Source organism: Trypanosoma theileri (assembly GCF_002087225.1).
Source record: "Trypanosoma theileri isolate Edinburgh chromosome Unknown TM35_Tth_7_V1, whole genome shotgun sequence".
NCBI lineage: Eukaryota > Euglenozoa > Kinetoplastea > Trypanosomatida > Trypanosomatidae > Trypanosoma > Trypanosoma theileri.
Genome location: NW_021639849.1, coordinates 128,366 through 154,208, shown reverse-complemented (window position 1 = coordinate 154,208; position 25,843 = coordinate 128,366). Strand labels below are relative to the sequence as shown.

General features: G+C 40.6%; 12 protein-coding genes across 12 annotated transcripts; all 12 read right to left on the bottom strand.

Moving 5' to 3' along the window:
* Positions 1 to 134: 134 nt before the first annotated feature.
* TM35_000071750 (uncharacterized protein) lies at positions 135 to 2,171 on the bottom strand (the record flags this gene model as incomplete). The annotated part of the gene is made up of 1 exon (XM_029023621.1): positions 135 to 2,171. The coding sequence occupies one exon, from the start codon at positions 2,169 to 2,171 to the stop codon at positions 135 to 137; it is 2,037 nt and encodes a 678-aa protein (XP_028884817.1).
* A 428-nt stretch (positions 2,172 to 2,599) lies between these two features.
* TM35_000071740 (homoserine kinase) lies at positions 2,600 to 3,610 on the bottom strand (the record flags this gene model as incomplete). The annotated part of the gene is made up of 1 exon (XM_029023620.1): positions 2,600 to 3,610. One exon carries the CDS (start codon positions 3,608 to 3,610, stop codon positions 2,600 to 2,602), a length of 1,011 nt encoding a protein of 336 aa, XP_028884816.1.
* A 1,305-nt stretch (positions 3,611 to 4,915) lies between these two features.
* TM35_000071730 (uncharacterized protein) lies at positions 4,916 to 6,058 on the bottom strand (the record flags this gene model as incomplete). The annotated part of the gene is made up of 1 exon (XM_029023619.1): positions 4,916 to 6,058. The coding sequence occupies one exon, from the start codon at positions 6,056 to 6,058 to the stop codon at positions 4,916 to 4,918; it is 1,143 nt and encodes a 380-aa protein (XP_028884815.1).
* Positions 6,059 to 6,324: 266 nt separating this feature from the next.
* Positions 6,325 to 8,124, bottom strand: TM35_000071720 (uncharacterized protein; the record flags this gene model as incomplete). Its single annotated transcript, XM_029023618.1, has 1 exon — positions 6,325 to 8,124. The coding sequence occupies one exon, from the start codon at positions 8,122 to 8,124 to the stop codon at positions 6,325 to 6,327; it is 1,800 nt and encodes a 599-aa protein (XP_028884814.1).
* A 505-nt stretch (positions 8,125 to 8,629) lies between these two features.
* On the bottom strand, positions 8,630 to 9,727 carry TM35_000071710 (S-adenosylmethionine decarboxylase (ADOMETDC); the record flags this gene model as incomplete). The annotated part of the gene is made up of 1 exon (XM_029023617.1): positions 8,630 to 9,727. The coding sequence occupies one exon, from the start codon at positions 9,725 to 9,727 to the stop codon at positions 8,630 to 8,632; it is 1,098 nt and encodes a 365-aa protein (XP_028884813.1).
* Positions 9,728 to 13,227: 3,500 nt separating this feature from the next.
* Positions 13,228 to 14,211, bottom strand: TM35_000071700 (S-adenosylmethionine decarboxylase proenzyme; the record flags this gene model as incomplete). Its single annotated transcript, XM_029023616.1, has 1 exon — positions 13,228 to 14,211. One exon carries the CDS (start codon positions 14,209 to 14,211, stop codon positions 13,228 to 13,230), a length of 984 nt encoding a protein of 327 aa, XP_028884812.1.
* A 739-nt stretch (positions 14,212 to 14,950) lies between these two features.
* On the bottom strand, positions 14,951 to 17,878 carry TM35_000071690 (putative valyl-tRNA synthetase; the record flags this gene model as incomplete). The annotated part of the gene is made up of 1 exon (XM_029023615.1): positions 14,951 to 17,878. One exon carries the CDS (start codon positions 17,876 to 17,878, stop codon positions 14,951 to 14,953), a length of 2,928 nt encoding a protein of 975 aa, XP_028884811.1.
* Positions 17,879 to 19,793: 1,915 nt separating this feature from the next.
* On the bottom strand, positions 19,794 to 20,315 carry TM35_000071680 (uncharacterized protein; the record flags this gene model as incomplete). The annotated part of the gene is made up of 1 exon (XM_029023614.1): positions 19,794 to 20,315. The coding sequence occupies one exon, from the start codon at positions 20,313 to 20,315 to the stop codon at positions 19,794 to 19,796; it is 522 nt and encodes a 173-aa protein (XP_028884810.1).
* A 566-nt stretch (positions 20,316 to 20,881) lies between these two features.
* On the bottom strand, positions 20,882 to 21,502 carry TM35_000071670 (translocon-associated protein subunit beta; the record flags this gene model as incomplete). Its single annotated transcript, XM_029023613.1, has 1 exon — positions 20,882 to 21,502. The coding sequence occupies one exon, from the start codon at positions 21,500 to 21,502 to the stop codon at positions 20,882 to 20,884; it is 621 nt and encodes a 206-aa protein (XP_028884809.1).
* A 387-nt stretch (positions 21,503 to 21,889) lies between these two features.
* TM35_000071660 (uncharacterized protein) lies at positions 21,890 to 22,867 on the bottom strand (the record flags this gene model as incomplete). Its single annotated transcript, XM_029023612.1, has 1 exon — positions 21,890 to 22,867. The coding sequence occupies one exon, from the start codon at positions 22,865 to 22,867 to the stop codon at positions 21,890 to 21,892; it is 978 nt and encodes a 325-aa protein (XP_028884808.1).
* Positions 22,868 to 23,262: 395 nt separating this feature from the next.
* TM35_000071650 (meiosis-specific nuclear structural 1) lies at positions 23,263 to 24,573 on the bottom strand (the record flags this gene model as incomplete). The annotated part of the gene is made up of 1 exon (XM_029023611.1): positions 23,263 to 24,573. One exon carries the CDS (start codon positions 24,571 to 24,573, stop codon positions 23,263 to 23,265), a length of 1,311 nt encoding a protein of 436 aa, XP_028884807.1.
* Positions 24,574 to 24,807: 234 nt separating this feature from the next.
* TM35_000071640 (uncharacterized protein) lies at positions 24,808 to 25,581 on the bottom strand (the record flags this gene model as incomplete). The annotated part of the gene is made up of 1 exon (XM_029023610.1): positions 24,808 to 25,581. One exon carries the CDS (start codon positions 25,579 to 25,581, stop codon positions 24,808 to 24,810), a length of 774 nt encoding a protein of 257 aa, XP_028884806.1.
* Positions 25,582 to 25,843: the final 262 nt, after the last annotated feature.

The window sequence follows — 25,843 nt, the reverse complement described above, 5'->3', positions numbered from 1 at the left end:
AGCAGACAAAGGCCGAGAGAGAGAGAGAGAGAGGGAAAAAAAAAAAGATAAACAGACAGAGTTTAGAGACTACACTGCGATAATTAAAGACAACTCACCTTGCTGTATTTGTGGGCCACAATGTACCTCTCCCCTTATCCCTCAAGTTCTTTTATACGTAGCATCGCACGCTGTGTGATGAGCTTCAGCTGCTCGTGTTGCTCCATCAATGAACTGACAGTTTGCATCGCTTTTTCCATTACTTTGACATTACGCGAAGTCTCAACTTGGAGACGCCACTTACTCCAGATCTTCATCATGAAGAGCTTTTTATTTTCCCACTCAGTAAACTCATTCGCCCCCTGAGTTGGAGGATGTATGGCAGAATCTGAGGACTTTTCTCCTCCAAGTATCCCCAAACAAGTTTCTAGAAAATCGTTTGCTCTTTGTGACACCTCATTAGCATACATTTCCTCTAATGTCTGCAGATACAGAAAAATACATCGTTGAAAATGCATTGACAAGGTATACTTTTCTTCCTCTGCCTTCTCCGCCTGCTTCTGTGCCACCAAGGTCTTGCCACGCCACGTTTCCACCTCCTGACGATGTAGTGAGAGAAGTGTTCCAATAATAGAAGCTGCTTCTGATCCATCTTGAAGGGTAGAAAAACTATCAATGGCATCTGATAAAGCTTCCGCATTCATCTTTACTTCGTCCTTACTTTCTTCACTCTGTATTTCTTCTTCTTCTTCTTCCGTTTCAACTTCTACAGAACTGGAAGCAGCTTCATCCTGTGAAGGAAGTTTATCCATCGTTTCTCGATTAGTCACAGGATGAGACCTTTTTATTTCTCTTTGTTTTAAATGTCTACGACTTGTGCAAGAATGTCGCGTTAAATTGAGAGAGTCTTTACTTACTTCATAATCCATCCGAAAGATAGTCTCTTGTTGTTCTTGTTTTTTCCTCCCTTGCACCTTGTTGAGTTCATGCAATTGTTGCCTAACTCCACAAAGTTGATCTTCAAGATTAGTAATTATAGTAGACATTTCAACCTCTTTTTGAGTCCATAGTTCTTCTACTTCCTCATGTTGCTTCTTATTCTCATCCAACGCCTTTTCTGCCGCTTCTCGCCCCAAGTGTGCTTCAGCAACTGCCATTTTAGACCATTGTACACACGCCTCACCTTTTTCTAAAGCTTCTCCCAACATGGTTGCAGTAGCTTCACTGGAAAGCAATTGTTGCTCCTTCTTTTGAAGAAGGTAAGCTTTGCGGCGATAAGCAAAGAGTAACCACCAAAAAAACATTTTTCCAACCACCAACCTCTTCTCATTAGCAACAGAGTGACCTGAAAGAAGAGTTACCAAGTTTTGATATTCTCTTATGGAACAGTTTGAAACTATTTTATTGTCATCTGTATCTTTGGAATAGATCCCCCTGTAGGGGTACTTCATAGACTCACCTATTCTACCTCGATGTGATACAAAACCCTCAAAGTAAGTTTGAAGTTGTTGCTTCTGTGTTGACAGTCTTTTATTTTCAAACACAAGTGCGTCTCTCTCTCTTATAACTTCTGCAAGAAGTGACTCTGTCTCACATTTTGACTCCAAAAGACTTTGGATCCTTTTTTCAACTTTTTCTAACCTTACCTCATATGCGTGAAGCAAAGCATCCTTTTCACCCATAAGTTTTTCACGTTGCAAAAGTTCTGCAGTAAGTACAATAAAATTATCATCACATTTCTTATCAGTATTATCACCTTTTTTTTCAAAGGTACGTACCTTGTCTTCAAGAACCCTAATGTGTTTGTCTCGTAGTTGTACTTCGTGAAGAAGTCCGGCGTTACTCCTAGCTAGCGCTTCAAACTTTGTATGCCACTCGCGCTTCACCACTCGAAGCGCTTCGCTGTGTGCGACTTGACGTAACTCGGCTGTCTCCGCGTGTTGCAGCCGGAGGGCCTCTCGCAGTTGTGTGGTCTCCGCGTGGGCAGCCGCGGCGAGCCGTTCTCTCTCCTCCAGCTGGTCAAGATGCTCCTCGCGCTCCCGCGACATCCAGTCCAGTTGTTGCTGCAACGCCCTCACACGTCCCTCCAGTACTCCCACCGTCTTGCTGGACTGGGGCTTCGGCACAGCATGGGAGTGGCTGTGTTTGGCTTCTCCGCGGCAAGGGCTTGTTTGCCGCGTCACGATATCCATCATAGTTCGTACTCCTTCCTTTTGGTGTAGGAACTCACTGAGTGGGCGACGCAAGAAAAAGAAAAAAAAAAAAGAATTTTTTAAATAAGGGGGAGGGGAGAGAAGGATAAGCAACGACAAACCAGACTACATCGTCATGAACCACAAATACCTACACACCCCAGGTATAGTTCTCGTTAGATAAAGAAAAAATACACACACAGAGATAAACATACGACATATACAGCAATATATACTGAGCAAGAAATAATGAATGCACACGCTAGCAAGAAAAAAAAAGGTCAAAAAAAAAAGAAGAAAAAAAAAGACATTTGCCAAAAAAAAAAAAAAGGGGGGGGGACGACTCTAAGCTTTGCATAGCATAAAACGGAAGAAAACCAATATCTTTCTTCACTGTTTTCCTTTTTTTTTTTTGATATTTGCCTTTTTCAGACTGATATATAATCACAATCAGGACGGACGGATTTTACACCGACGAAATGTACCCCTTGATCTGAAGGATGTGTGATCACGGCGCGACCCTCGACACCAACAGATCTTCCAGCTGCTAGCATAGCTTCAGCAACGGACTCAGCACTTCGTTCATCATGCGGTAAAATGAGAGGATCACCGCGACGACCGCCAACAAAAGCACACACTGTAGGCCCAGCACCAGAAAGGAAAGCATAGTGAGCGCCAGCAGCCATAGCAGCATCAACACAGGGGAAAAAATGTGGAAAAAGAGCATCAGCCCGTTGTTTTTGATGAAATTTATCATCGCAAGATTTTAGTAGACGAAGTTCACCAGTACACAGTGCCAAAATAAGAATAGAAGCTCGAGAAATATTATACACTGCATCCTCAAGTGGTACAGTATCAGCAACTAGACCACGTGTTGCATGTGTATCTGCCTTCATTTTTGCTTTCGGAATAAACAATACAACAAAGAGAGAGGGTGGAGTGGGGACACGATATGTCCAAAAGTCACCATTTTTATCTTTATATCCCAACTGTATTCCACCATAAAGTGCGGCAGCCGCATTGTCTGGATGACCTTCACATTTGGCAATCACTTGAAGTAGCGACTCCTTTTGTTTGGTCTCCATTGTAAGACCGCAGAGTTTCATTCCAGCTACAAAACCCGCTACAGCAGCTGCAGAGGAAGAACCACACCCACATCCGAATGGAATATCACTTTTCATAGAAAATTTAAGGGGTGGCATCTCTTTGTGAGCGTAATCTGTAAAGGCAAGACGGCACATCTTTACAAGCATATTTTCATCATCAGTGCGAATGTATTCACTTCCTTGACCCTCAAAGTGAACTGAAAACTCCTCAGCCCGCTCCACCGTCACCTCCATAAAGATAGATAGAGCCATACCAAGTACATCATATGAGGGACCCAAGTTTGCGGTCGTAGCGGGAACCCGGAGAACAACTTTATTCACTGGTTCGCACATTTTTAATGGGATTATACTTGTTTATTTAGCTATCGATATATATATATCTATATCTATATATAGATATACTGCTTGACATCAGAATATTTTTTTTTTTTTTAAGAGAGAAAAAAAAAGAAAGAGTACCATTAATACATACAGTTATGGACTCAAATAGAATTTTTACAACATATCCTCACAGACACAAAGTAAATAGAAATCACAGACATATGTATACACCCCCCATACATCCATTACACGTGCGTGCAATAAAAGACATGGGTGTGTCAGAGGGTAAGCAAAACAAAAGGGGAGAGATTTCCTGTTTTCTTTTTTTTTTTTCGTTCTTTTTTTTTCCTTTTACTCTGCCTGCGTCTGTGTTTAAAAAAGTAATATTAGGGCGCTTTTTTTCTTTATTGATTATGAAATAACGAACAGGGGGGAAAGTAAGTTCTCTATCAGAATTTCTTTTCTTTCACTTGCACGTTATCCTTCTTTTTTTTTTCGTTTTGATTTCTGTTTTTCTTTTTTTTTTTGCTTCTTTTATTTGTTTTGTTTCGTATTCATTCCTTTATCTTCTTGACTTATCTGCGCCTCTCTCAGAACTCCTTGATTCCTTTTAGAGAAGTCCATCCACATCTTATTTGGCATACACACACACACACACTTCATGATTATTTTTTCAATCTCATGATTCTGTTGTTGCTTTCCATTTACGGCATTTGTTTAAGTTTCCTTTTTCCGTTCATCCCTATTTCACGTCTATCCCACTTTTTTATCTCCTCTCTTTCAATGTGCTTGTCTCACATCTTTGTACCTCTCCCTCCATGTGTGTATTTCTGTCTCTGTGTCTCCTTCTCTCTGTGTGCATGTGTGTAGTATCTGTGTGAATTCTATTTTTTTTTTTTTTTTCGTATACCTTCATCCTTCCTCTTATTGATATCATGAGTAATACCCATTAAGAAGAATCAATAAACAAGTGTACGACCGTTTTCTGCTAAATAACATGAAAAGAAAGTCGCCGTTTTCTTCGTTCTTCTCAATTAATATTAGCATAAACTGTCCAAATTCTTGTAGAATCACAGAACTGCCTGCAAAACCATACGTGCGCACACACATATACACACAGAGAGACAGATAGAGAGAGTCAAGTAAACAGACATAGAGAGTGAAAGAGATAAATTTTTAAATAAAACGAGGGAGAGAGACATACACATAGAGGGATACACACTGGGTAAGACAAAGACATAGGGGAAGAGAAAATAAAAAACTTAAATGCAGACATAGACGTAGATACATACTACTCCCCTTAAACGATGAATTGACCTACTGACGCGTTCTCTGGCGGTAGATGTTTACCCGAGTCTTGCGAGTTCCAATCATCGGTGGGTTCGCCTTCAGTGTATCCAACACCTTCTCTTTGTCTGAGAAATCAATAAAAACGTGACCATTGGCTGAATTATTACGGAGAGACACGATGTTAGCAGCAAGACGTCCAAGGGCAGACTTAATATCCTCGTCAGAAACAGCATGATCAATATTGAACATCAGACGGTCACCGATAGCTTGAGCTGGCGCACATGGGGCTTTGGTTTGGGTCTTTGGGGATGGCACCTGCTGTTCCTCTTTCTGGACCGACTTTGCAGAAGGGGCTTCAACTGTTTCGTTACTTACACCGTTTTCATGAGAAGTCACCTTCAATGGCTGACGTGGCTCACCTTTTGGGGCACTGCTGGCCAAGCTAGCCCATGACTTTGGAGCTGCAGGTGTACGCTGGGTGGCGACATTGTTAGTAGGAGCGGCAGTGTTGTTATTGGTGGTGGTAGTAGTAGTAGTAGTAGTAGCAGTAGGAGTAGTAGTAGTAGTAGTAGTAGTAGTAGTAGGCTCAACGGTAGTGGGTGTTCGCTCCGCTGCCGCTGGTCTTTTGACGTCGACCGCAGGCTCTTCCACTTCTTCTTCTTGCTGCTCTACTGCTGCCTCAACGGAATTCTCCACCGCTGTTTCCTGCAGAAGCGATTCTTCTACTTTTTGCTCCGGCTCAGGTGTGAGTTGCACAGCAGGCTGCTCCTTCTCGGCGGCGCCGGGGCGCATCATAATCTGGTGACGGATGTAATACGCCTCAGGCCCGTAAGCTCCAGCGCTGTAAGACTCAAGAGTCGTCACAAAGTGGAAGTAGTGCCACGCCGCACTGGATTCAGCTTTCATTGTCACGTAAACGTTCACCCCGCTGTACAAGGGAGCCGCCAAGTAGCTCTCCACGGTCAACGCGCATCCTTGCAGGATGCTGGCCCATTGTTCAATGGTCTGCGGGATCTCCGCGCCGGTGGCCTCCGTCGTGCCGTTCTCGAAGTCCACAATCACAAGGGTGGACTGCGGGCCGTACATCTCCGCCAGTTCCGCCGGCTTGGATGCGAGGCGTTCAAAGAACGCAGGGATGAAGTCGCATGCAACCTCCTGAGGTGTTAGCATTGCTGCAGGTTCGTGTTAAACGGGAGAGTCGTACCTACACTGTTTTACCTCAATACAAAGTGGAGCAAATAGAAAAAAAAAAAAAAAAACAACGTAAGAAGGTGGAAAAGAATAAAGGGAGACAGAAATTAAGTTTGAGCCACAGGAACAACAACAACAAAAAAAAAAAAACCAAGGAATTCTTGCAGCATATAACTTGTGCAATACCAACAACAAAAAAAAGAAGAATAATAACAATAACAAAAAAAAAAAAACATTTACAAAAACTAATGAGCTTCCAAATCATCACATGGAATTAGCCACTTTTTGAAAGTAGCTACGCAGAGAGAAAGGCCGCGGGGATCAACAGGAGAATGTGTTGCCCTTAACACTCTGAGGAGACGCCGTACACTTTCAATATCTACAACAAGACATAATAACCGCATAAGACGTATGGACAACTTGCTTTCAATAGAAACATTTTTCGTTTCATGATATTCTATCATCTGCATGGCAACAGATATATTTTGGGCATCAATTGCCAACTCAAGAGCTCCGCGGAGAAAATCCGGTGATAAGTCAATTCCCATATCTGTCATCTCCGACATAACCTCTTTCAAACGTTCGGCTGAATATACTGGATCGGGTGAAGCAAGCAGTAAAAGAAGAAATGTACGTGATGTCTTCTGTGTCCCAAAACTATTAAAAGTATTAAACACCATAGACGCCCTTGTTTCATCCTTTAACAAGACACACGCTTCAAGAAGAACATTAAGAGATTTCTGACTCACTCGACCACCTGATGCCTGTCGTTCCTCTAGTATTGTTAAACCCTCTTCAATGTTTGTACCACCCACAGCAAGAAGACGCACAAGTGTCATGATAGGATCCGCGTTAAGAAGTGTGATACGCCTAGACTCAAGAAAAAGTTTTGGTCGCGGCCCTGGTTGGGCGTTTGCATCAGGAACTTCATCCTCTAGTAGTAATAGGGCCTCCTTTAACATACCAGCTTGCGCCATAGCTTCAATATACAACAATATCAGAGATGTTTGATTAGCTGGAGAAACCACCCCAGGGTGATCACATAGGTACCTATACAAGTAGGATGCAGAACTAGCGTCTCCCCATTTTGCACACTTCGCCATAAGTTTCATTGCTGTTAATTCATTATTTAATACCGGATCATTTAAGTATTGATTATCTTTTTTCTCCTCTTTCGAGTCAACTTCTGAAGAAGGAGTTGTAGAGGAATTTTCTGATGATGTTGCTTCTAATTTACATGCATTTTCCAATAATTCTATTAATTGAACAGTTATTGCAGGAGGTGTTGCCGCATTGTTGGCACTAAGAAGCATATACGGAAGCAATAAACGAGAAGAAATTCTCTCTTTATCAATAAGTTTTAATAAATCAAAGCATTCTTGAATCATAGTAACATCGTGATGCACACGCAGAAGAGTTTGAAAACAGTGTTGAAGTCTAACTTCTAATAGCGGATGTTGACGGCGTTGGCCAGACTTCGCTATACGCAAAACTTCCTCGCGTATGGACGGCCACCACACGGAATAGTCTTGCCCAAGTCGTAAGTAAATAATAAAAAGAGAAAGTTGAGTTACAACATCAGGGTGTACTTTCTTAGTTCGCATCATCTCTACAACATTCTCAATCTCATATTGATTAAAAGTATCGGTAAGGGAAATGGCAAGAAGATAGACGTTAAATAATTCTATTGAAGGGGAAGGAATCTCGAGAACACATTGTGCAAACAGAAACCGTAACTCTTCCAATTTTTGAAGATCGCAAAGAACCTTCATCATAACTAAAGCAAAAGGTTCCACATCACTTGAATTTCCACAGAATTCCTCAAGAGGTTTAACTTCTGCACGTAGTACTGTAGTTGTATTCGTCGTTACTTGACGATAAAAAGCGCGAAATTCGTCAAAAACTCCTTTTGCAGCAGGAAGCCCCTCACCATCCGAATGCAATAACTGCAGTACCCGCTGGTACGGTTGTTGGGAAGAACTCAACTCTTTCACCTTGCTTCCCACAGAGCCTGTGACTCGTTTTAACAGACTCAACCGCCACATACATACAACACCTTTCCCCTAATTACTAAGTGTAAAACCCGAGAACAAAGACAAGTACAAAAAAAAAAAAAAAGAGATACATTATCACAACCTCCTACCTTGTTCGTTTTTTTTTTTTTCTTTTTCGTTCCTTTTCTCTCATTGTAAAGGCTCTTGTTTCACGTCTCGATTATAGACAAAATAGGAAGGAGCCACATTGCATACACAGATACTCAAAAACAATGAGCGAAGAATCAACTAACATGTTTTGTACTCATTGTAATACAATTAATACCCAAACAGAAAAAAAAAAAAAAAAAACGCCACCGCTCCACAAAGTATTCGGACAACCACTGCCACTTTTTCCAAGACCATATTAAGTACCAATTGAAAAGGTTACCCCATCAATGTTTTCTTTTTTTTTTTTTTTTTTGCTTGGGTATCAAAAACACTTCCTTTTTTTTTTCGTCTTCCTTCCTTTATATATATATATATAACACATAACTTTTCTCTTCTTTTCGTAGTATTAATTCTCCTTGATCTCATCGTCAAGGGTTCGTCTCACATAATTCAGCTTTAGCGATGTCTGCCCTTGAGAGAATTCAAGGAGTGAGCGGTGTTGCAACTCATATTCCTGAAAAAACTCTGGTTCTACACCAATTTTATGTTCTGCATGGTAAGCTTTTCCAATCTCACTTTCTGAAGATAAAAATACAATTACTGTAAACCGTAGAGGACGAAATACCTGAAGCACACTTTGCATACGTTCAGAGTAGTTTGCAGCGGATGAGTTTGTTTCATACGACGCGAACGAACAATGATCCTCTGGAGTAATATGAATTGTTTGGTACTCTTCCCCACGAATAGCATTTATACTATAACCACAAGGCTCAAATAATAAGTCATGCAATAACCATGAACTATCCATAACTTGGTCAAGTTTTGTTTCTCGTCGAACAGCAGCAGTCTCTGGTCCAGTGAAGAGAAATCGATCAGAGAACCAATTTTTGGTCTGTTCACGATCCAATCCATACATTGTCATACTCAGTTGGGTACGTTTTTCTGTTACAGATGGGCGAATAATATCATCATGGAGAAATAAAAAGTAGTGATCACCGTCCACGGGACCAAGAACAAAAGGTCGTCCTGATGGAAAGTATGATTTGAGTTCCTTGAATTCATCTGCCATGGAGGCATGTGGTCCCTTCTGTTCCCAAGGAAAGCTATAGTTTTTGTGCATAAAGGAGGCCCACTCCAACTCACCATGTACAGCACTAACCGCATTCAAAATATGAGGGACACTTTTAAGAAGTGTAGTAGTACCACATGTTATTAATATAATACGATCTTTCATAACAAATAAAGAACTCTCTGTGAGAACGTAAGATCGAATATACTCATTCCTTTCTTTAGAGACAATCTGTGCATTAAGTGCCCCGACGGCATCAGCCCAGACCCCATCCTCGTGAGCGAGCAGTCCATCTACGTGTGTGTTCTCCTGAAAGCGCATGATCACCTCGAGCCGCTTCTCCGGCCCCTCGAAGCTGAAGCCCTGCTGCGGGTTGTGCCCCTCCACGGAGCCCCACATGGCCATCAGCGAGAGCGGGTCCTTCTCCATCGACATTTGGGTTCAGCAGCAGCCACTCGAGTCGCAAGTCAGTAAGGCCTTAGTCAGCACCCAGCTGGGGGAGGAGGAGGAAGAAAAAGGAGAGAGAGAGAGAGAGAGAGAGAAAGAAAGAAAAAAAAAAAACAGGATGCACAGAAAGAACAATATCTTGTCAGTGATGGGTTGACGGCAGTGGGAATAAGCATACATAAGCACACAAGAGAAAGAAATACATCGCACCCTAGTAAACTCATAAATAAATAAAAAAAAAAGATCAAGTAGAAGTCATTCGTTCACAAAATTGTTCTCATTCCTATTATATTTTTTTTTTTTTGTCACCCGCTCTCCAGAAATACTCACAAGATATATAAGCCTAAATAAGAAGATGTACAAAATCAAAGATTCTTTTTTTTTCTTATTCTTTCTGAGGTTGGTCACTTCTTTTCTTTTTACTGCACTGCAGCACACCACGCTTACAACGGTCAGTAGAAAGCAGGTGATAACAAGAAAGGAAAAAAAATGCACAAGATAACGCAACATCATAATATCTTTTTTGTTGTTGTTTTTGTTGTTTGAATGAAGAAATCAATAGCCATAAAGCTAGGTGGAGTAGACTCCTTTTTTTTTTTTTTCTTCTTCATATTTTTTTTCTTTTTTTGGCCTTCGTAGTTGTTGAATACTGGAAATACCGCATATACGCTACTATATTCTTTTTTTTTCCCAGATGATCAGCAAATAACAAAAGAAAGCCAGGCGCAAGCCATAGTAAAGAAGGCAAGTAGATACACTGCCATATGTATGAATAGAAGAAAAAAAAAAGAGAGGGAGAGAGGCGTTGAGTTGATATATACACTGAGTGAACTCACCAAGATAATTCTTCGTACACTCATTGAATAAATGTGTACATTTATTACTTTTCTTTTTTAGGAAAACAGACTCGTTTATCCTAACTCATATGTACCACTCTCTCTCTCTCTCTATTTCCCTTCTATTCACAGAAGCAAAGGGGTGAAAAAAAAAAATCATACTCTACTTCCTTAACCACCATATTTCTTCTCCTTTTTCTAACTCCTTTCTAAGCTTTATTGCCCTTCTTTTTTGTTTTTGCTTTCTATTTACCTTTCTTTGATTTTTTTTTCTTTTTCGTTTTTCTCTTCTCTTTCTCTCTTGCTAGTGCTTGTTTCTTACAAGCTTCACTCCCCGTGGCTTCTGTGATAACCATTTCGATTTATGTGCTCTGAGTTTCTCTTTCTTTTCTGTTAACCATCATTATCCTTGTTTCATTACCGTTTTTTCTCTTGCCCCTCCCTCCACCCTCTTTCCCAAAGCTTCATCTGCAGTTGCTACTGAAACATTGAGGCCGATATCATGAAGGTCAAAACTTTATCGTCTAGAAACAAAAGACAGTTAAGGATAACATAAAATAAGAGATTCTCTTGTTGTTGTTTTTTTTTTTGTAAAAAAAATTTTTTTGTGCGAAAAACACCCCCACTGCTGAATTTGGCAGATATGACGGTGAGCGTGCTTGTCAATATGCGAACAGAATCAAACACTAATAGTGTTTATTAACAAGCAGCTACACTCTACCGTTCAACGCCGCTTCTCGATTTGGTTTTCTTTTCTTTTGGTACCTCAATCCATTACTATTGGTACAATTCAAACAATCATACTTGTGTATATTTCAATCCTTTCTTCTCGGTCATGGTACGCTACCATATATCTTCTTCTTTCCTCCCCAACCGTGCCTGCTGAAGGCACACACACCACTAAGGCAGCTCTGTCAAAAATAATAAAAATAACATATTATAAAATTGAATGATCGGCTTTTTTATTTTTTTCCCCCATTCTTCATGGCTTATTGTCTCATTATTTATTTATTTATTTTTTTGCTTTTTCGCCGACATAGTTAAATTAGAAAATAGATAAAGCGCTGAAAAAATAACCCAATCGTCATGGCACTAACACAAAATAAACAATGCTCTCTCTCCCATATATACATATATATGTATATATAGAAGAAAGAGAAAAAGAGTAGACAGACAAAGACACGCACACAAGGAGATGAAGAAAGAGAACAACAAAACAAAAATATAAGAAAATGGTGACAAAACAAGAGAGAATAAGAAAAAAAAAAAACTCGCTCCTTTTTTTCATTTTTTTTTTTTTTCTTTCTTTACGATCACGCCATCCGTCTGTGGTGTTTAAAGTCATCTTTACTCATCAGTCATTAGTGTTTGTTTTTTTTGATGCAGCAACAACCACACATGCACACACACGGGAAGACACGTAGATGATTGCTGCTGGGGGAAGAAGATAAAAAAAAATACACTTGGACTTAGAGAAGAGACAGTCACTAGCACAGGAGTAATGACGGATGGACATTGCGTAGAGAGTCAAAAAGGGGGAAAAAAAAAACAAACGAAACAAGAAAAGGATTGAACCGATTCTTTTTTTTTTTCACAATAGAAAAAAGGACATTCCCCTTAGTCAAAAATAAATGGGGGATTGGAAATGAAATGAAAAATTAGCACCATAATAAATCGTAGAGGTCCTAAGTTCAACCAAAGGAAACAATATATTCACATAATCTTCCTTTTTTTTCTTTCTTTCTTTCCTCCTTTTTTTCTCTCTTTCTTCCTTTTTTTCTCTCTTTCTCTCTCTAGACCTTTCCCTTTTTGTTTTGTAAGCACAAATGTCTTCTATTTGTTTTGACATTTGAGTATCTCTAATATGTGCATCTTTGTAGGTATCTTGCCTCTCTCTCCGTATATTTGTGTGAGTTTATGTGCATAAAGCACACCATTTTACGAAAGGGTAGCGCTTATCCGCCAGTTCGAGCTGCCCGTGTGCCTTCAAGATATGGACACGGTGGTTGAGAAAAAAATGCCCCCCGTAGAGGTTTACTTGATGATTGTTTAATACAGGTACATATATATAAAAATAAATAAATAGGAATATAGAGTGAAGATAAAAAAATAAAAATAAAAAAGGGACGATGAAAGAATGTGTGTTTGTCTGTCTGCCTGTGTGTACGTGTGTCTCTGTCTCGGTCGTAGAGTTCGTAATAAATACAGCGACACAGTGTGCTCATTTATCAAATTGACGCAATACAAGCGCACATATATACAAACACACAGTTAGACAAAACCACACCCTTCACCTTCTTTAGTCCATTTTTTTTTTTCTTCTTTTTTTAATCATCTCACTCACTAATTGATGTGAAGCATTCACCACTGCTCATGCAAATATGGTACATTATATATAGAATGACGTGTGTGATGCTCACAGAATGAAAAGAACCGCGGGGGAAGAAGTCGGCTCAGCAGTTTGGTTTATTACAGTAAAAAGGGGTCGCAACAAAAGTGGTGTTGAGTGCTTCAAAGAAGACAACTCGATGAACTGGCACAAGAAATGACAGAAGGGAAGGGATTATTTAATTTTTTATATACAATCAATAAAAAAAAAACACAAAAAAAAGAAAAAAAAAAACGGAAAAAAAAAAATCCCATCCAACCCATTTACGCATTTCGAACATAAACGGCTTGGTGAAATGCGTAACCCTCACCGAAGTGGTTTACAGCGCGGCTCAAAATACTGTAACCCCTCACTTCCCCAAACACATGTCGTCGGTTTGCAAGATGGCCATCACGGTCCTGTAACACCACCATCGAGAAACGATCAGGGGCGAACCGCTCAATATTTTCCAGCACTCTTTTGTTGCTGGGTTCAGCATCAGCTGCATTTGTTTCAAAAGAAACGAAAGAGGTGCCATTTTCTTCTCCAGAAATTCGTAGTACTTCGTACTCTGTTGCGCATGGCAACGGTTCCACCTCTTGTATGTTTTTTAGAGATTCATAGCTGATGTTCCCGTCCTGACATGGGACATTAATATTATGCATATATATATTAATCTGCACATCCTCTTCACGCCGCGCATTTGGTATTTTGCGTTCAATATTGTCATAAACAAAGTAGAAAAAATGATCGCGATCAACTGGACCTGTCAAATAAGGGTGTCCAGATGGAAACACCGACTTGAGCTCCGCATACTCCTGTGCCATGATATCACTAATCTCACATTTTGGACTCCACGGTGAAGCGAGATTCATGCGCATGAAAGAAGCCCACTCAACATCTACTTCCCATTGTTGTACGAGGTTGATGAGCGGTCTTAGTGCGGCGTGTAGGAGCACGGAGGAATCTGATACCACCAGTACGCGTCTCTCCGTCAGCAGCATGATACTGTGATGGAAGGTGAGAACGCGGCCGCTGCTGTTGACGCGGTGGTGAAGAAGTCCGTCACCGGTTGGCTGCATGGCGTCGACGAGTGTCTGCGGGTCGACGCTGGCGGGATCGATGGGGCGGCGGAGGTCCAACTCGAGTCGCTTCTCGAGACACCCGTCGACCGCCTGCTGCGGCTCGCTGAACCCGCCCCACAGCGCCATCAGCGCGTGCACAGACTTCGGGAATTCCGCCTGCGATGCCGTCCATGGAGCCGTCATTGCCGGTGATGCCGCAGGAAGGCCCGTGTGGGTATGTGTGTGTGTGTGTTGTGGAATTGGTTTGTGGATGTGGGTGAGTGGGTGGATGGGTTTCACCACGTAGAGGTGAGAAAAAAAAAAAACTTGTTCCCCTTTAAGGATAAAAGGATGAAGAAAGGAAGTACAAAAAGAAAAAAAAAAGAAGAGAATGAATCATAGGAAGTAAGAATAAAAATATATAGACATGTGGGTATATTCAGTCAGAAAAAAAAAAGGAAATGGACTTGGTTTTCACTTGATATATTAGTTAATTTGAGAACAGGCAAATAAACCGGCGAAAAAAAAAAAATGATCGGATTAATAAATAATCATTTTTCTCACACTTATATATTATTGCCTCCGCAAAACGAACAAAAAAAGAAAAAAAATGTGACTACCGGACGATCTGGGGAGGACCCTACCCAAGATTATTGGTTTATTTAGCCTCATCATTAAATCAGAAAATAAAAAAACATGCATTCAAAGAGACCCTAGTCTCCCTCTCATTTTTCGCTTTTATTTGTTTCTTTTTCCTTCTATGTATGTTTTTTTTTTTTTTCTTTTTTCATTTTTTTTTTCTTCTTTTCATTCATCGATTCACTTTATTTTATTTTTCATTCAAGCATAGAAAGAAAAAACGTGTCTCCTTCAAACACACCCCGTCGTACGCATTCTCTAGAAACACTTTTTTTTTTTTTTTTCTTTTTCTTTCGCACATATCTTAGAGCATAGATTTCATCTTTTCCAGACCTTCCACCAGTTGTTTTTCTTGCTCAGTGAGTGTTTCAAGCTTCTCGCTATTGCCATTGCGAACATCAAGAGGAACCTTTGTCTCGTAATTCGGGATAGACATCTTCTTCTTGAGTCCTTCAATCTGTTTTTGGAGCCCAATATGTTGCTTCTCAAGTTTTGCCACTTCCTTCTGGACGTCAATAAACCCAAGTAGCATCATATTGACACCAACCTCCTTGTTAACGACTGAAAATCCACAACCCTTTGGTACATGGGTAGTTTCCTCTTCAGGTGATATAACTGAAACTTTGCCAACCACACCGAGTGACTCAATCATAAAAGAATGAGAACTGACAAGTTCCTTTACCTCTGGTGTACGAGCAGTGATCCAGACATCAGGTTTGTGTTTGTTAGTGAGAGAGTAAGAAGCTTTGGTAGAACGTACACTGTGTACAGTTTCCATAAGCAATTTCATCTGTTCCTCTACTACTTCATTCTTCCATCCAGAAACCACAGGGTACGGTGCAAGCATGATACTCTCAACCCCAAAGGTATTGTAGTTCGGAAGACGATGCCAAAGTTCTTCCGTAAGGAATGGCATCATAGGATGCAGCATACGAATAGCCACTTCTACTACGTGAAGAAGGACATCCTGCACAAGCTGTTTCTTTTCTCCTCCAGCTTGAATTGTGGGTTTTGTGAGTTCCAGATAAACATCACATAATTCATATAGCCAGAAACGGTAGGCTGCATTTGTGGAAAGAGCAAAGTCATAGACACCTTCTGAGAATCCACGTGTACACTCTTCCACTGCAACATCAAGACGGGAAAGAATCCACCGACACTCCAGTGGGAGAGTACTTGTTATGGAGGGATCAAAAGAAGTTAAATTTGGTTTATACTCTGTTCCAAGAGCATGATACAAAACGTACCGTACAGCATTCCACAACTTATTACAGAACTGTCGGTAAGCAACGATGCGGTCAATGTCCAAATTAACATTTCGTCCAGATTGAGTATAAGAAAGAAGACCAAAACGTAAGGCATCGCTACCACACTCTGGAATACCATTAGGGAATGTTTCTTTCTGTAGTTTTAAAGCCTTTGGCACCTCCTTTTCATCAAGGTTTCCACTTGTTACGGTTTCATGTAGTTTTTCAAGAGTAATGCCGTTAATAATAAAAAGTGGATCAATCACATTACCTTTTGATTTACTCATCTTTTCTCCATTCTTGTCACGGACCATAGCATGAAGGAAAACTTCCTTAAATGGTAACTTACCTGTAAAGTGAATTGATGTCATCACCATACGGGCCACCCAGAAGAAGAGGATATCGTGACCTGTTTCCATCAAATTACCTGGAAAAAATTTATGCATATCATCTGTGTCATTCGGCCATCCAAGTGTTGAATAAGGCCACATGGCTGAGCTAAACCAGGTATCAAGTACATCAGGATCCTGATCTAGTACCAACTGCTCCATTTCAGCATCAGTGAGATTAAATTTTACCTTTGCCTTTGACTTTGCCTCATCCAGATTACGTGCAACCACCCATGGATCTTCATGAGTGGGTGGAATCACACCACTGCATTTGTACGCAGGAATACGGTGTCCCCACCACAGCTGTCGGGAAACACACCATGGTTTAATATTCTCCAACCAATGATACCATACCGCTTCATGTGATGATGGATATAGGCATAACTCTTTATTGCGAACAGCTTCCACAGACTTACGGGCCATTTCACTGCAATCAACAAACCACTGAGGCATCAAAAGTGGTTCCACAATATCTCCTGTACGACTGCAACGACCAACACGGTATTCATATGGGACCACGTCACGTAAAAGACCCATCTTATCCAATTCTTTTACAATTTCACGTCGACAATCAAAACGATGCATTCCTTTAAAAGGACCATCAATACAAATATTACCGTTCATATCCATCATAGTTACTTGCGGTAAATTATGACGTACACCAGCTTCAAAGTCATTTGGATCATGCGAAGGAGTAATTTTTACAGCTCCTGTACCAAAATTCACATCAACCAATATAGGATCAAGAATTAGAGGAATTGTCTCATTTCGAAATGGACATTTAAGACGTTTACCATGATACTTCTTATAACGTTCATCATCTGGGTGAACGGCAACAGCAGTATCACCTAGAATTGTTTCTGGCCTTGTAGTAGCAATAATAATTTCATCATCACTGTCTTCAAACTTATAGGCTACGTGTGTCAAAACACCCATATCAACTTTCTTATCGTACCCAGGAATAGTCAATTTTGCATTTTTGGCAACATCAACAAATTCCACTTCAAGATCAGAGATGGCACTCTGTAAAGCGCAACACCAATTAACAAGACGTGTAGAGCGATGTACCAAGCCATCTTCGTGTAGCTTTACAAACGCCTCAACCACTGCAGAAGCACAGTGATCATCCATTGTAAAGTGCTCACGAGTCCAGTCAAGACTCAAACCAATACGTCTAAGTTGTTGCGTAATAAAACCAGCATGGTTTTCCTTAAAGTCCCACACACGCTTTAAAAATTCTTCACGACCAAGATCATGACGTGACTTTCCACTTTCTTTCATGATGCGTTTTTCAACAACCACTTGTGTGGCAATACCGGCGTGATCGGTACCAGGGACATACAACGTGTTGTCGCCCTTCATACGATGAAAACGGATAAGTGTATCCTGCACAGATCCTGTAAGAGAGTGGCCGATATGAAGATGACCAGTGACATTTGGTGGTGGCGAAACAATAACAAAAGTTTTATCATTATGTTTGCGACCAGTATCTGTGGCAGGGCGAAAGAAACCAGACTTCTCCCACCACTCGTACCACCCACTTTCCACATCTTTTGGGTCATAGGCCGCAGCCATCTGGGGCAAGAGTTGCTTCATCAGAAACAGACGGCGTCGGAACGTGCTGAAGTAGGTACCTACACTAGAGATCCACTATCAAGTTGCAAGCTTCCTTTTCTTAGATCAATTATGTGAGTCAAGAAAAAAAAAAAGTGGGTGCAAAGAAAAGTGCAACTTTTTTTTTTTTTTTACTACCAGTAATGATAGTTAAAAATTAAACAAAAAAAAAGAGATACACTTTAAAAAAAAGGACACCAATTCTCATTTCTTTTCGGTGCACTACCCTTCCTCTCCTCTTCAGACCCTTTCATCTGAATTACCACAGCACCACTTTTGTATTTAAAAATGGTGCTGATTGAGAAATATGAGAAGAGGGAAAAAATAGAGGGGGGGGGGTCAAACTAAGAAATATACTTAAAAACTCCCGGGTACTTTTTTTTTTGTCTTTTTCATTCCACAGGGCCTCAGTAGAATATAGATATATATATATATATATATGGGTAATAATAACTGTCTGATTTTTAAAATATACTTATTTTTTTTTTTTCCTTTTACTTTTTTTTTCCCTTCAACAGATTTCTTTTCACTTTTTACTCCATGACTCATTTTCTTCATTTCTCCCTTATTCCCGTCACATTTACTTTTTTCCTCCTTTACTTTTCACAATAGTTTTATGTACTCAGAAAGATACGGATATAGACGTTGTCGTTTTTTTTTTTTTTTTGGGGGGGGGGGGGGGTGTTGCTATTTTCTTTTCTCTAATATTTTGTATTTTACTTTATGAATACCCCTTTTACTCCTTTTTTTCTACTTTTCTCACCTCAACAATATACGTCACTTACATATCGCAACCCACCTCAGGCAGGTCTTTTACCTTTTACTATCATATTTCTTTTTTTTCTTACTACACCACCTGTCAAAAAAGGAAGAAGGAGATATAAATACAATGACAGATAACTCTATTAATGATATTCTCCTCTTTCCTCAGAAAGGGGTAGTAGTTGTCTCTATTTCAGCGGCATGAATAAGTAGCACCAATTTCTTTTCGTATGTTCCCTCTATTTCTCTTTTTGACTCAATTATTTTATGGCTTTTTTTTTTCATTCTTATCTTCTTTCTTTTTGCCCGATTTATCACTCCTTGTGTTTTGACGCACAAAATCACACACATACACATACACCTATATAGATAAATACATGTGTGCTTCTACTTTTCTCATGGGCACCAACAATTGGAAAGGTAAAAACAACAGATATCAACAATTAAAGAGAGAGAAGTGAAGCCCATCTACGCAACTATCTCATGAAAACAACAACAACAACGAAAATATCCATCAACAAAAGTAAAAGAACAAATACAAGAGAAAAAAGAAAAAAAAAACTAAAGATTTAATCAAACCTAAGAGAAAAAAAATCAACATTAAAAAACAATAATGGAACTTTTATCCCCTTTCATTTTTTCCTTGGTCTGAACACCAACCCCTTTTTCACACACGAATAAACCTTTTTTCTTCTTCACCAAGCTCCTTTCACACCAATCAACAACACAGGTACATCACAGCAAATCACAACACACCAGCACCTTTCCACAATCACCTCTAATGTGCAAGGTGTAAAACATATATATATATATATATATATATCCTATTTTGTGATTGCGTAAACGTACCAAAATCCAATAGCTTATTCTGTTTGACTATTTTATCCTGTTTCAAATACACAGACACACCCACACATATACATATAAATATATATACTTTGTTGCCTTTACGAACGCATAATTTTCCTCTCATCTATAATTTCTGTTTCCTTTTTTTTTATTTATTTTTACCTCACCCATGAGCAAATATAATAATAATAATAATAATAATAATAATAATAATAAATGGATACAAGACAAAAAAAAAAAAAAAAAAACATATACATACACACACATACTAAGCAAAATCATTTCACTAGTTCAAAAACAATTTTCCTGAACTTTTGAGACGCGCAAGTACTTCTACATGATGTGCACGGCGTCTTGTAATTTCCCCTGTACAGTAGTCGTAGCCCCACTGACGAACCTCATCATTCCATATCATCATTGAGGACAACTTCGCCAACACTTGGTGGTACGGGTCAGGAGATAGTGTAAAGAGGGCGTTAGCACCAATGTACTCCTTTTCAACAGCTAGCACAATACGCTTCCATTTATCAATGTTAGCTTTGCGCTCCTTGTCTTTAAAGTACGCGGTGGAGATGAGTTGCTTAAGCATTAGTCGATGGTCTTCCCGGGAAACATATGTTTTTCTCGCGTCCTCGAGAATAATCTTATTCAATTTGGTCTGTCGCCAAGCGGCTATGCTCTGTCGATCGTGCTCTAGATCAATTTTCTTGGGGACATCGTCGGACCACCCGCTTCGCTGCGAGGCAGAGCGTGACTGCGGTTCTACACCACCCGAGCCTTCCGAGACAGCGTTGGTTGTCTTGTTCATACTGCGTTCAGTTGCGTGCACCAACGGAGATAGAAAGAGGGAGATACCTTTTTCTCAGGCGGCCGTCCCACTAACGTAAACAGGAACACAGGATATAAGGAAGGAAAGAAAGAAAGAAAGAGAACAAGAAAAAGAAAAAAGAAAAAAAAAAATAATTGAGGAACATCGCAGAAGAAAAACATATTAATGCGACGAAAAGACACAATCATACACAAACAGAAAGAACAAGTGGAAAAGAACGTGGCATATATGCGTGTATATAGACGTAGATAAAAAAGGGTGAAAAGCACATGAACAACACATTCTGTGTAGCAAAAAAAAATTCACCTACAACCGCTTCTCATTCCTTTTTCTTTTTGCCTTTTTTTTCTTTTCGTTTTTTTGCTTTTTTTTTTTTTCTTTTCTTTCTTCCGTATCAAATTTTGTAATTCTTCCTTTTCACCCCCCTTTCTTCCTTCCTTCCTTCAGCTTTGGAATAGTCTCCGCACGTGCCAGCTGAAGCGCACAACCGTGACACGCGCCACCCTTACATTGTTGTAGTTCACCTATTTCTCTTTTACTGTTTCTCATTTGCTCATCTTAGAGCGACGGATGAGTAGATCCACTTGATTCTGCACCGTGCGGTACATAACAAGTGGAAAAACTGCTGGAACAACGCAAAGAAAAGCATAAGCGACAAATTCACGAATGTACCGCTTGTGAAGACGGTCATAGCGATCGCGCGTGACAACAGATACCACACCACGAAAGCTTTCATCATCGTAACCTTCGCCAAGGAAGTAGGCATTACCTTCGCGGATCATGTTGCTGTAGGCCTTCTCTGTGGCTGGTTTTCCCTTCTGAAGCGCATACGTCACTTGTGCAACGTCGGTAGCGTAACTACCAAGTTCCTTGGGTGTCACGGTATACTTTAGCACCGCTGACTCACCAAAAGAGAGCATGTCAATGTGCTTTGTTCGTACAGAGCCGTCAACCAGCACATCCGTAATGGTTACATCTGCCGCTGGGCTCTGTCCATAGTTGTACACAGTGACAGTAAACTCCACATTATTTCCCACCACCACATAGTCATCCGAAACAGACTTAGATACAAACAACAATGGGTGTGAATCCGATGGGACCGACTGAGCCGATGAAACAACAGCCAGTACGGATAGTAGTGTCGCAACAACTATTAGCCAGTTCATTTATTTCAGTTTACCTTTTTTTTTGTTTTCTTTCTTGTACCCTTTCAATTAACTACTTCCTTTAAAGAGAGCAAGTAAATTAATAAACCAAATAATTAATGCATAGTTTACTCCAAATAGTCCAAAAACATGAATGTCCCAAGAAAGAAAGGCCATCAACCCATCAACACACACACACACCACTCTAAAAAAAAAAATACACTTGATGTGAAGAAGGGTGCAGGGATTGGAATGAATGGGGCAGAAAATTAAAAAAAAAAAATCTGTGAATAAAGCATACTTTCACTTCTGTCCCATCTCTCTTTCTATCCATATATATATATATATATATATATATATACCCACTCCCTTCCCCCACCCCTTTTCTTTTTTTTCTCTTTCCTCTACTCACAGTTTGAGACTCTCCAGGTTTTCAACTGTCACACAGTGAAGTGGTATGCGATGCTCTTCCAAACGTTTACACACCTTCTCCATACCGTGGATTTTTCCCATGTGTTCAAGCACTTCGCGCGCTGGCTGTGTAATTTGTCCGATATCAACAAGATGTTCCATTCCTCTGCTAATAAAATCCCAATCTCCGATTTCCACCGCATGGGCAAGCAGTGGTGCCACTACATCTGCATCACCGAGAACACGTGCATTCTCCAGATGTTCCGAGAGGTACTGAAGACCACAGCCTCCACGCAGAATGTGACGTAGTGCTAAGTCAAACGGTACCGAATTCTTTGGACACGCCGATATTAGAAGAAGGACTTTTTCCCAGTCAAGCTGCTCAATTAGAGGCCATAGGGTCATCACATCGCTGCGATTAATACGCACATTACGCAGCAGCTCTACTGCAACATCCCACCGCTCTTGTAGCAATGCCACATGAACGAGATTACAACGTGTTACAGTAGCAAAGGGAACGCTATCTACCAGTTTAGACTCCCAGTCTGCACCAGCAGATTTAAGAAGAACAGCACAAGCTTCAGCAGTAGCTATTTGCTGTCCTGCACTTGACAAACGGGCCCCCATGAGTGCGGCGCTAATCGTTTTGGAATCTCCCTTATTAAGGGCCTCCCAGAATACGCTCCACTCCACTTCATCAGGTGCTTTTCTCTGAAGTATAGCTGATAGCCGTATTTTTTCATTGAAACGGCTCTTCACATCATCAACACGCACACCGGTTGCGTGCATAATCGCCTTTAAGAGATCAAAGGTGTCCACAGGTGGAGCGTGATACGGATGACGCTGGTAGACATGCAACGCTCGCATCCAGTCTCCAGTTTCAAGGGATGTATGGAACTGCTGAGGCAGTGGTACCGCTTTCCAGACCTTGTCAGCTGACAACTTCTTGGGAAGCAGAATGGAAGAGGTCCTCATCAATTGAAAAGAACCCTAGCCATGTAATAAAAGAGAAATTAAAAACAAAATAAAATGAAAACCCAATAACAAAAATAATAATAACAAAATAAAAGAAGGAAAAAAAAAGAATAGCAAGAAGCAAGCAAGACAAAATAAACATGATCCTAACAAGAAATATAGGAAAATAATATACTACTCTCATACACTACTCAACTGCTGAATGCAAAATATGAAAAAAAAAAAAAAAACACAAGAATAAAATAATTTAAAAATGCGACACAAACGCACACGCAATACCTGCGGAAAAATATTCCATTACATCATTGAAGTATGACTATTCACCACTTAAAATAAAGAAGTGGTGATGTTAATCAATTAAACTTCTTCTTCTTCTCTATCATAAACAAAATATTCTATTTTATAATACCATATTTTTTCTTTTCATCGACAGTAAGTACATGTGCAGGGACAAATTCTCCCAATTGTGGAATATAATCGGCAAGCAACTGCGCACGTGCACGACGGATGTATTCTTGCAACTCTTCCTGTCGTTTCTTTTCCTGTTCTTCTAATAGGGCTGCTTGACGTTCTTCTTCGCGTTTTAACGCTCTACGTGCCTCAAGCATCTTTTCGGCTTCAATCGCGTGTTCCTTCTTGAGCTGTAATTGACGTTGACGTGATAATTGTTCCATCTTTGCCTTGCGTGCAAGATCCTCCATCATCAGTTGGCGTAGCTTAATCTCCTCCAGCCGTTCCTCTTCCTTTACCTTCAAACGATCCTGAATCAGCTTCCAGTTCTCTTGCTTTACTTCCTCCGCAAACTTCTCCCGCATTTCCTTTTCTTCCTTCATTGCCTTGCGCTCCTTTGCGACACGTTCTGCCTCGTAGTAGTCATTCAGTAAACTCTCCAGCTCCTCACGCTTTGCTCGCTCTTCCGCAATCTTTTTGCTCTGCTCTTCAAGGATGCGGGCCTTGATTGCCTCCTTCTCCCGCAGCAACTTCTCATCTGTCTCCCGACGACGACCCTGCTCGGCGTGATAAGCGCGTATAGCCTCCTCCTCCCGCTGTTCGCGCTCCCGCTCCGCCGCCTGAATATCCGCGCGACGCCGGCGGAACTCCTCCTGCTCCTCCTGCAGTTGTCGCTGCCGCTCGTGACGGTCGAGGGCGTCGAGGAACTCCTTCTCTTGTACCCGCGCCACCACCGCGTCCACGGCGATGCGCTCCTTCCGCCGCTCCTCCGCCTCCCGCTCGGCAAACGCCTTGCGCTCTTCAATTAAGCTCAGTTGCGCGGCCTGATGGCGCTGGAATGCCTCGATCTCCCGCCTCCGCCGCTCATCCTCCTTCTCCTTCGACAGCTTGTCCTGCTGGTCCAGATACGCAATGTAGTCCTTCTCCTCCTGCAGCTGCTTCTCCCGCAGCTGACGTAACTCTTCTACCTGGTCTGCCCGTCCACGCTTCATAAAAGCGTGCTTTAGCTGTGCCTCAAGGTTCCGAAGTTCCGGGAATGTACGAACAAGCTGAAGCATCTTTTCATCCTTCAAGTCAAGACGCTGCTGTTCTGCCAACTCCTTCGCAAGAGCCTCATCACGAGCAGCAGCTTGAATCTTTTTCTCTCTACTGGCATAGAACTCTTCTTCCTCTCGCTGGAGCGCAAGCTCAGCCTGCACCGCCTTATAGCGGTTAACACGGCGGAGCCTCTCCACACGCGCGTTGCTCGCGTCCATCAAGTCAGCCACCTCCTCAAAAATAAATAACAGTAAATAGTGGGTAAAAAAAAAAAATAAGAAAAAAAAAACAAAGAAAAAAAAATGGAAAGCAAGAACAATAAAAGAATAATTATGGGGAAGTTGGAAAAGATTAAAAAGAAAAAAAAAATGAATATCATAACAACGAAAAAAAAAAAAAAAGCTGTGAAGTTGATAGTACAGCAGCAAGTATTACGAGTTGGTTTGTATTTTTTATAGAGACAATATACGACGAATATCAGACACACAGTTTTCCACACCTGAGCGATGTCCTCGGACACGAACTGACACTTGATCATTTGAACTTACGATAAACACTGAGACTCTATGACGATCCCTAAGTTGCTGGAGACCATCACCCGATGGACCCGTCAGTAGTCGAAGTCTCCCTCGCGTCACCGGAAGAGAGATATCTTCTATCGGGACCTCCACCGTAGGTGAAGAGCTCGCGAAAAAAATAGAAGAGCTCTTTAACACCTCACCAATAGAATCAGATTCCATAGATTGTTTAACAACATCTAACGCATCCTGTAGCACTCGAAGCTCTACACGTTGCTCTGCTAATGCCGCTTTCACTAACGGAGCATCTTCTTGAAGTTCAGGATCAAACTGATCAATTAAGCGCATAACTTGCAAATATTCTTCCTCAAGAAGTTCCTTTTCGCTGCATACAGTACTAGAAAGACTTGAAGACTCTTCACAAGCGCGCTTGTAAAGCTCTTTTGCATTTTTAACCTGCGAATGCAGGAAAACGTTCTGTTGGCTGAGCACTGCATGTTCACTCTGTAATTCGGATAAACGTTGTCGAATAGGTTCCAAAACGTCTCCATATGATGCTGTAGATGCGAAAGATGCCTCTAAAACTCCTTTTCGTATGGTTGCTTTGTGCCACGCAGACTGAAGCATGTGCAATTTTTCTAACAAGAGTGCATACTCTTGGTGAAGTTTTCGAGACACGTCATTAACTTGAATTACTTCATTTGACATCTTTTACTAGGTCCCATTAAAAACTCAACAAAAAGCTTTTAATGAGAAATGTACCTAGTCGATCTTGTTTATTTAACCAATCTTGAAAATCCAACACCAATGAAAAAAAAGAAGAAGGAACTCACTGATTTTAAAATATATATATATATATATATATATATATATATATAATTAAAAATACACGATGTTTTAATTTTTAACCATAACAAAAAGAAAAATAAAGAAAAACTACGATCAACCTGGCATATTAACATACGAATAA